This window comes from Fulmarus glacialis, unplaced genomic scaffold, assembly GCF_000690835.1.
Source record: "Fulmarus glacialis isolate BGI_N327 unplaced genomic scaffold, ASM69083v1 scaffold9854, whole genome shotgun sequence".
Lineage (NCBI taxonomy): Eukaryota > Metazoa > Chordata > Aves > Procellariiformes > Procellariidae > Fulmarus > Fulmarus glacialis.
In genome coordinates this window covers 33,122-43,252 of record NW_009208678.1, presented here as the reverse complement: position 1 = coordinate 43,252, position 10,131 = coordinate 33,122, and the positions used below count along the sequence as shown (strand labels likewise).

Below are 10,131 nucleotides of genomic sequence, written 5' to 3'. Positions count from 1 at the left end.
GGATACTTTTTTCCTTAAAACCAAGGAGAGCGGGTGTATCAGGATGTTCCCTTAGGAAATTCTGCGCTGCTTTCCTCTGAGGCTGCGTCTGTGTCATACGCGCGTAATTTCCAGTAACCTGTGAATCCCCTGCCTCTTGCCATTGGGATTTGGACCGACTCTCGCAGAGCTCAGCCTCCTACAATTACAGATTACCTGTGCACCGACACTGCGCTTGCAAATTCGTGCAAGGCTGGGGGGCACATCCACGTACCTGACTGGAACTGCTCGATGCTTTTGCGGAGGCCGCTGGCACTTGTCCCGTTGCAGACTGGTGATCTTGCCTCTGCGACGCGGCGGGCTGGCTGGTTGTGAGCGCACGCTGCGCGGCTGTAACGGTGACGTCTGCCTGAGTTGTGGCTGGACCTGCTGGGCCGCGGTTAGGCTCGGTTGCTGTTGTCTGGATGGTCGTTAAATACGGCACTGAAGCCGGGGGGCTCTTCTCCCCGGCAGCTACGACAGGAGGAGACTGAAGTTTGTCATCAGCTGTGGAGATGGGAATGTGGTGCTTGTCCCCAGACATGCATGCACGGAGGTGGGGCTTATCTACAGGCAAGTCTGTTGTGGGTGGTTCCCAGTCAGGCAGTGCACCTGGAGCAGGGTGGTGTGTGTGCTCCCAGTCCCCAGCATGGCAGGGGAAGTGGTCTTTGTCCCCCGCTTTACCCGGATGGAAGCTGGACTGCTCCTGCTCTGCATCTCTGCTACCAGGCATGTCCCCAGGCACGCCAGTGTGGAGAGCGGGGGGGTCCCGGTTTCCAGGCGCACCTGGCGGGTGGTTCTGCTCCCCGGGCGTGCTGCTACCTTGGAAATCCTGCTCTACTGGTGCACCAGTCTGGAAGTGAAGTCGGTTCTCGGGCAGACCGGTATACAGGTGGAGCTTGTCTGGAGCACCAGCACCAGCAGAGAGATGGAGCTTTTCTAGAGCTGTGCCAGCTTCAGTCTCTCCGTAATTTGTGCTTTCAGAATGAGCATCTCCTGGCCTTTTCTGAGACTGAGCGGATGCTTGCTGTGCGGACTCGGCTAACGCTAGGGCTAGCATGCGCGCTGCGTTTTTCGGAGGAGGAGGAGGGATAAGAGACACAGAACTGACGGGAACAGGATCCTGGGGGGAGTCGAGGGCAACTGCTCCTAATGGGGGGAAAATTGAGAGAGAGAGTGATTTTATGTTACCCAATAAGGAGAGTGACCTAACCTTAATGACTATTATAAAAAAATAGATGCTTTCCACACTTCCACAGTGGCAATTCCTTCTGATGTGAAACACTCTATCTTCTGTCTCACATGCAAACCTGCTGCTCAATAGCACAGCAGTTCATCACAAAAAGGAAGAAAACACAAGAGATTGTCTAAAGGCTCCTCTTGCATTTCTAGAGAGGTAGGGAGGTAGGTAGCAGAGAATGAGATACCCTTACACAATTTTGATCATAAGGTTTTAGGGGAAAAGGTCCCTCCTTCGAGTGTTGGCAGATTTTTAATTTAAAAAAAAAAAAAAAAGAGTAGTCTTAGATGGTCTATTGGCTGAAATGATTTAGAAGGACATGCTATAGATTTTCACACATGACAGGATGGGGGGGAAAAAAAAGTGGCATACAAAGTATTATGGAAAATTATCCGAGATTTGTGTGATGTAGGGAGAAGGCAGAGGTTAAGACCTTACTGATCTGCACAGCCCTGCAAGACACTTGTGATCAGAACTGACGGGCAATCCCCTCTCCTAAAAGGCACGCAGAGGAGGACGTTTTTGAGAGCAGGTCCCCTTTGGAACTTAAAGAAAGAATGGAGGAAAATGCACTGTACCTGGCTGTGTGTGTCCAGTGGGTACAGTCTTATTCTGACTGCTTGACATTGGTCTCTCCCCTTCTTCTGGCAACTCTGGTTTGCCAGCAGCCACTAGCTGGGCATGCTGTAGCTCTTGGTGGGCTCCTTCCCCTGTTTCACTGTTTTTTAGGGGCAAGGACATCTGGGTTGGGGACCTGTTTGTGGTATCAGTGATGCCCATCCCTTTGCTCCAGCTGGAAGCAGAGGAGTTTCGGGATGTGACGGGCACTCCTCCAATTGCTTCTGACATGCGGCTGGGCAGTGCGAAGGAGACAGGTTCTGATGTGGTCAGCGGCGGTGATTTGATGGGCTTTCGCCCCATCTTGGGCGAGAAGGCGTGGGATTTGCAAGCCTTCTCTTCGGTTGGGCTCAGGTCCAGAGTAAAGAAGGGACTCATCTTCTCTTGGAAAGGGGAGACTGGCTCAGAGCTCGTGGCACTGCCTGGTGTCTGGGACTGGCTGCCTGATTCTAAATCCTTCTTTAGTAGGCTTGGCTTCTCCTTATTTATGCCAACTGACTCCAGCAGGGAGGTACTGCTGTCCAGGCACTCGGACTCTGCTTGGGGCGGGCTGCACTGAAAAGACATTGGGTCAAAATCCAGGCTAGCGACTCCGATATCCGGTGGGCTCAGGTCAACGTCTTCAGCAGATCGAGGAGAAATCAGGGCAGGGACGTGGATGAGCCCCTCGTCCCCGTCACTGTCGTTGTCGTGGGGAAGGTTGTCGTAAGAATTGCAGCGATTCATGCTTCCTAAGAGCTCTCCATTGAAGGAAGCGGACAATGCGTCGCTACTGGACCTAGGTCTTCTGGGTCGAAACAGTTTAGATTCACCTAGGAACGAGTAGATACAGACGGATTAGTGTCAGAATCTTACTGTCCAGGAGGTGACGGTTCGGTGTCGTTTTTAAAGTAGTCTCAAGGCGGTGTGTAAGATGCTCACCTGGTGAACTCCAAACACAAAAGTCATGTAGTTAGCGGTAACTGTTAATTACGATTGCTCAAACTCTTTTACAGCAGTTGCCAGGTCCGATCTAGTCTGAAACTAAGCTATGTGCAAAAGCAAAACTAGTTTACGTGTGCTGTAGAGCTAAGGCTTTCTTAGAAAGCATCTTCCTTCCCGATGCCGTCTTCTCCACCTTAGAATAGAAAGGGGAGATGGCAAGGAATGAATGTAAGGGGTGCCGGCTATACAAAAGCAAGAGTTTTGCTTTTTTTAACCTTAGAAGGAAAACAAAGACCTGAAGAGCATTTCTCTGTGATACCCATCTGTGGTGGGCAGCGGTGAGCTGCTTCATTAAATAGCAAGTCCAGCTTTTTCTGGAGGGGTGGAAAATCAGCTCTGTTGAGTATCTGCAGTCAGTAATGTCAAACTGCCTTTTTTAATCCACGCACGTTAAAAGTGTAGGTACAATTTTGTCTTACCATCAACAGCATGCAGAGAGGTAAGCGATTCTTCGCTTTTAGCTGAGCGAAGAGTCCCGCTGTCTCCTCGTCCACCTAAGGAAATGCAACCGAGACAGTGACAAGCCGAATTATAAAAGTGGCTTCTATTTGGCTATGTAATGGTGGCAGGAAAAACACAAACGGGTTTCTAGCGACAGCACCACTGTCCTGAGAGGAACAGTTGTGCTTTTTTCTTTTGGGGTTGGGGTTTTTTCGTTTTGTTTTTACTCCAAAGCCCTTAAAGAAAGCCTTTATCCTGTTCCACTGTTCACATGCTTTGCTCTCTAAGACGGATGTAGTCCTATTTTGCACGGGAGACTGGCCTACGGAGGTCCCTTTCAACCCATGATTCTATACTGTCGGGCAAGAGGCAATTACAAGAGAGTGAATCAATTTTTGATGCTCATTTTACAGACTGGGGAAAAGTAACTTGCCAAAATGGTAACTGGCTGCAGATGACAGGTTGGGAAGCAACTCCCCACATCATCCTGCTACATACAGACTGTGATAACTGGCTGGCTACATACAGACTGTGATAACTTGCTGATACCAGCAAACAAAAACCCTTAAAAATGGGGAAGAAAGTAAGATTTATTAACAAAACTTGTTTTACGAGTACTAAACAAGTAGGACTACAGTGCTCCAAGGAGACAGTCTTAAAGTTGCGTTCATACAATGTGTTTGTTATACTGAAGACTATGAGGGTTATAATTTGAAAATGGCACCAGGAAGAAGACGGGCTAAAAGTCCTCACTGGCCCATGTTTAGGGGTTTGTGGTGAGTTTTACCACAAAAACATATTGTTGCTATTTTTGCATTTGGAAAGAGACAGTAAACTATGTATGGAAAGGGCTGAGAATTCAGAGTCAACGTACATCGGATGCGGCTACAAAAGCCTTCCCTAGTTACACTGGTACAGCTTTCGGGGTGAATGTGTTTGTGGAAAAGTGCCTTTACCTAGTTTAATTGTGTGTCTTTTGAGAGCAGCAAAGGGAGCCAGGCTGTATTCTTATTTCATAGTAAGAGCATCGGAAGGAATTATTCTGAGTCTTATTATAGCGCTGCCCATATATTGCCTTTCAAAAGCTACTCTGAGAAAGCGTTAGAGGTGTGTGCTCTAGCAGGTTCAGCTCTTGAGCTACTGCGAGATCCATTTAGGAAAGACGGCAGTTAACTGAAGATGTCATGCACAGCTTGAACGCTAGAAGGAGATAGAAGCACACGCTGCAAACATGAATTCTGCTTTGCTGAAAAGCCCAGGTTTTTGGAAGCTGGATTTGCACCCTTACCTGCCAGGGCTATGGCTTTCATTTCTGAGGGCTCGCTGGGATTGCGCTGTAGTTTGCGTTTGGACACGGATGATGATTTTCCCAGGTTGAAGAAGGAACGCCAACTGCCAACTGGCGATTTCTTCATCTTGCTGGGCGGTCTTTTTCTGGAGTGAGAAAATAAAGCAAATTGTTGGAGGGGGAAGCTGCATTTAGTTCCTGCTACTGGTTGTTTGTTACTAGCACTATCTGGTTTCTGCTGAAACAAAGCTTAGAAACTCGGCCTCTTTTAAATAGCTGAGGATTTTTTCATTCTTACAGCTCAGCCCTAAAGTCTTGCTGGGTAAATTCCATCCACCTATGCAAAGCGGGTGCAATGCAGGTGAGCAAAGGCTCCGTACTTGTACAGTACAGCAGCTAAGGGATGGCTTTTATTTAGCTGGCAGACGCACCAGTTCTCTGAGGGACTGTGCAGCCACAAAAGGTATTCAAAAGCATCTTTCGTTCATGCTGTAAAATCACATTTGTCTCCTCCCACTGCCATATTTAATTTCTAGTGTCGTCAAGCCTGACCAACTGCTCCACTTCGAGGGGAACCTGGATTTGTTACAGGCAATTAGTCCTGAAATCTGGAAAACCTCAATGCTTCCAGGTGTTCACCCTGTTTACATTTCTGTGTGCATGACTAGCACAGGCATCTATATGCATCACATACTACATGGCTTTATACATTTAATGATAACCCTGCTAAAAGGGAGGGAGTGTCACAGAAGTTATATGGCAAAACTAAGTCCACCAGACAACTGATGCAAGCTGAATCCTCACAGAGTCCAAAGCAGGTGGAAAACTGGCTACAATACTTGATGTACGGCTAGCCTAAGTCAGTATCGGCCAGTTTTTGCTGTAATCAAAAAAACCCATGCTGGAAAGGAAACTCGTCTCTACCTTTCGGATGGAAAGTCTATGACCGTGTGGAATTTCCCCTGTAAAGCTGCAGGGCCTTCTCCCACTTCGATGTATTTGCTGTCTGCCACGATGGGAGAGTTGATCTGGGCTTGTGTCCGTGCCTGTGCCTCCTCCAGAGTGAGCAGCTTTGTGGAAGGAGAAGACACCAACAGAGACTTGGGCCGTGATAAAGAACTGTGCCCTGTAAGGGACAACCACAGGCAACAGGAAGAGTCAGAAAACAGCAGTACAGAGATCAAAGCTCTGGGTCTGTGTGTCTAGGGAGGTGCTGTGTTTTTCTAAATCTTTGTTATCCCAGCCACTGAAAGATGTGGTCAAAATAACCATTTTGCCAGAGGTATGTTGATGACAAAAAAATTTCTCAATTATGAGAGCAGCTTGGAGTATTTTAAAAAGGAGGAAAAAGGCAGAGGGAAGCAGGTAGGTTAGAAACCTTCACTGACACACTTTACTTAAGCTTCGTCTCTGTGCAGAAGTCTGTAAAGAAAGTGATGGTTTTTTCTTCTTATAAAGCTTGGCTTCGGTCAGTCCCAGGTTCCACCTCTCGGTGCAACAGGAAATGCCACGTGTGACTGAAGTTGCCACAAGCTCATGTGTAGAATCTAGCTGTGTGTCTTGCCCTTGGCTTTTTTACAGCTTGTGCTTGGTTTTGGAGATGAACATTTACATTTTTGTAAAAGTAGTTGATGTTGCCTCCTGCTGCTAGGATCTGTTAGGTCAGCTTGCAGGGTAGAGGAGGCTGCTACGGAGGAGCACAAGGAGCCTGTTGTAAGAGCAGCTGTCTTCTGCTTACCGTTGCGTATTGTGCAAGTATGTATATGGTTATTCTCACAGGAGTTAAGGGGTGTGGGGGGAAGTATGCTGTCCCTTCACACCGACATCCTGGCTGGTTCCATTCCTACTACTATCCTTTTGGCATCACAGCTCTTGTGTAAAGTGTGCACAGCCTCGCGTGTGTTTGTCAGCAGGTGAAGTTTGGGTTCCAGCTGTCTCTGCAATAGCCTGACCTGGAATGGCTTAAAGCAGGCTTGGGAATACCACCTTCACCTCTTACGGGCAAGGTACAGGCAAGAAGCTGTGCTCAAAAACAGAGGCTCTTGGAAGCGCCGAAGAGGATGCTGCCTTGCTCTAGCACAGTATTCCTACACTTAGCTGATAGGCTGTGAAATAGCCTGACCCTTCTCCCGGCCAGTTTTGTGTCAAAGCACACCGAATGCGAATGACCAAGTCATTAAACAATTAGCTGAATTTACATGGTCCATTCTAAGCCTGGATAATCATTTGGCTCGGATTCTTAGCATGCTTATCTTCCCCTGGCAGAGCTCAGCCTGCTGTGGGCTGTTACTGTTCAGCCAAGCTAACCTCTGGCTCCTATTGACTTAAAAATGCCTTCCAGTAGGAACAAAAGCTGGACTTAGAGCAACTCTGCTATCCTAAGTAGAGGTAGGGCTTGTTTAAAAGTGGCGAGCAGCAAGTATACTGGAAAAACAGCTATCTGTGCTCCACAGGTGGTGGCAACTGCACTGACTGTGCACATTTCATAGGAAGGGCAGGTTATCAAAGCAGATGGTACCCGCTTAATGCTGCTTAAGAGTAATAATAGCTTGTGGTATCCACGTTTGTTGATCTAATGTACAGAGTGAACCTTCCTCCTGGTGCAACTCTGCTTGTTTTCAATGGAACAGGTATGGTCTTAGTAGTTACTCAGGGGAATTTGTAGGTTCCAAGGCTGAATGGTGTTTCAGGTGGTCCAGCGTTGGGCAGAAATGTGTCACAGCTCATTCCTCATCCTAAAGCCACAAATCGGCAACGCAAGCAGAGAACTGGGCAATAGCTGTAGGGCCAACGCAGACTGCGCCATGTGGCTGGACGGCCCTGCTAATTAACCCATACAGACTATGCAGAAGAAATAACCAGGACAGCAGATGTCAAAATATTCCCTGTTAAGAGCAAGACTAAGTTTCTTAGTGTCAACATTACTGAGCACAGAGAGCTTTCTTTAAATCAGTTCATTTCTGTTTATGTTCTAAGGCGCTGATAAAGGTAGACAGATCATGCATTGTGTTGTTCTGCGAGATAGCTCAAATGGATAAGCATGCAGGAGCATTGATGATGACGGCTTTAGAAAGAAGGGGAGGGAGCAGGGGGGACGAAGATTGAAGAGATTCCTTACAAGTTGTCAGCGCTAGGACATAAAAGTAGCAGCCACACATTAAGATGTGCACTTCTGTAGAGCGTCCTTGGATTCTAAGAAAGGTACTGATAGCAATTTCTAAAACCAGGCGGTATCTGCCAGGTTCTAACATCATAATCCTGGAAATCTGTCCTTTAGGTTATAGTAAAAACACATTTCAAATGTCCCAGGGGAGGCTCAGATGCCCATTAAGCGTCTGCTACCTTTTTTGATCAAGGTAAAGCCAGCAGAGGAAGACACGCACCTGCTCCATCTCGTATGACTGAGCTGAGTTTGGAACTGAAGAGGACGTCCACGTGGTTCAGGATGAATTCCACGACGACTGACTGGATTCGCACCTCCATGAAGGCAGCTGTTCCACTGAAGCAGGCGGACTCTATCTGCTTTGACCTGAAGAAAAGGCAGATTAAATGAAATGTGAACAGCCAGAAGAACATGGGAAGACGCGCTCCTTTTGGGTAAGGCTTCGGCATGCGTTGAGCTATTGTGCCTGGCTGCTCGGGCAGACAAGACTTTTTAGGGGCAGTTAAGAGCTTAAATCTCAGCAAAGCATTACCCAAATGATCGTACTGACTGTAGTGATTTATATCCAGATTTTGGTTTCGAGTTCAAGTCTTACAGGAACGGCAAGAGGAACCCTGGGTCTAGAAGGAAAAGGAGCGTGGGGCAGGTCCGGATCGAGGTAAGTGAACTGCAGACACAAAGTGGGGAGCTTTCTCTTAACTTTTTTCCAGATACTGTGAATGGCAGCAGTTTAATGCAGTGGCATTGTACAAAGCTCACTGTGGCCTTCTCCGTGATTTTCTCTCTAGCAGGGAATGTCTCCAACTGATCCTCCTGAGCAAGTACCCTGATATTCACAAAAGCAAACTCAAACAAGAGATCATTTGACTGCTTGGGGTGAACTACCAGAAAGGAGAAAAGAGCTTACCCTCATTAACTGCACACAGGGGAATCTATGACTCGGATTTCTCAGGTTGGTTACAAAAGCAGTCCAGAAATCAATACAATAGAGGCCAGGGAGATCTTTTTTTTTCTTTTAAAGCAAAATTTTTAAATTACACCATTGATTTTAGACTACCTTATTATGCACATTCAAAACAAATTTTAGGGGACAGATTTATCCAAGATCATTTCCAGAAGTCTGAATTTTTGCAGCCAAAAGCTGTCAAATTAGACTCTAGAGACTTATGCAATGGGAAATCAGTAATGCCACTGAACAAATTTTCTGGGATGATCAAGGACACGCTAGTCTCATCTAAGCAGGAGAGGGGAAATTATCATCTAGAAAAGAGGGTTGCGGGTGGGGGGAATCCTTCCTTGCCACTACTGAACTGCACTGTGGTGAGACGGAGCAATACCGGGTGTTCTCTCTGGGTGGTTCCACTCTCAACAGCGGGGACTATTTTACATCACTAGTTCAGGAGCTTGCCAGCTGGTCTCAAGCCCCTGCCTGGAATAACTTCCCATTAGAAATTTTACAGGAGGAGAAGAGCACACTGGACAGAAGAAAGGAAGCTCTCTTTCTCAACTGCTGAAAGTTACGATTTTCTGGAGAACAGGTTTTTTATAAAGATAAAAATTTATCTTGTATTGAAATGGAGGGGGGAAAAAAAAAAGAATACCTTAGGAGGTTTGGAGCCCAGACGATTGCTAAGTTCTTAGTGTGCATATTTGTGATGGAGCAGTAATCAGCTAGACGAGCTAAGTGTCTCATTAGGAACTCCAGTGTCCTGGAAAAGAGGAGATAGCAAATGTTCAGCACCAGTGAGCAAAGCCATGCTGCAATTTACAAAACAAACCCCAGTTCATTATTTCCTTTTGGTTTGACAGCTCACAGAAAAAAAATGCTGAACTGTGTACCCTAAGACTGACGGTAAAGCTGTCTTTAGCAAATAATTGCACCGGGGTGGGGTGAGGGGAGCCTCTTCTGATTTGTCCAGGCTTAATGAAAAGATGGCCAAAGCATCTGCTCGCAGGCCAAGGGCTGGATCCAGCAGGCACTGAGGTGGACGGAAATAATCTAAATGCCACCAGCACAGCAGGATCCAGAAGCGGAGCGCCCTGGAAATCCATCACTCGGCTGCTTCACTGTAATGCTGTGCAACAGAAATACACCCTTTGCGCTGTATGTGATAGCACTGCAGTGCTTGTTGGGGGGGCAGGGGGGGAAAGGATGTTGAAGGTTAGTCTCAGTAAGGGGGGGAGTATTTATTTAGACACCCCAGGATATTGAAAACCAGCAAATTGTATCCGAGTTCTACTGATGAAATTACTGGCTGCAGGTTTCTTACAGGTGTATAAGGCAGACACAAGGTTAAACTTCAGAGGCTTCTGTTCACATTAAAAAAAAAAAAGAGTTTCCGTTATATTAAACACTACTGCCAGCACCCACGAGGAGGA

The 10,131-nt window shown here is 47.0% G+C and overlaps 1 protein-coding gene across 1 annotated transcript in view; it reads right to left on the bottom strand.

The window, feature by feature from the left end:
- Nucleotides 1–253: 253 nt before the first annotated feature.
- LOC104075904 (rho GTPase-activating protein 32-like) overlaps nt 254–10,131 on the bottom strand; it is a gene marked incomplete at its 3' end in the record, with an annotated part of 31,390 nt that continues 21,512 nt past the window's right edge. Inside the window, exons 5-11 of the mRNA XM_009576570.1 lie at nt 9,354–9,461; nt 7,973–8,118; nt 5,514–5,715; nt 4,590–4,735; nt 3,280–3,354; nt 1,837–2,688; nt 254–1,167 (exon numbers count right to left, since the gene is read on the bottom strand). Coding sequence (XP_009574865.1) covers nt 254–1,167; nt 1,837–2,688; nt 3,280–3,354; nt 4,590–4,735; nt 5,514–5,715; nt 7,973–8,118; nt 9,354–9,461 — 2,443 coding nt within the window. The remainder of the gene's footprint in view (nt 1,168–1,836; nt 2,689–3,279; nt 3,355–4,589; nt 4,736–5,513; nt 5,716–7,972; nt 8,119–9,353; nt 9,462–10,131) is intronic.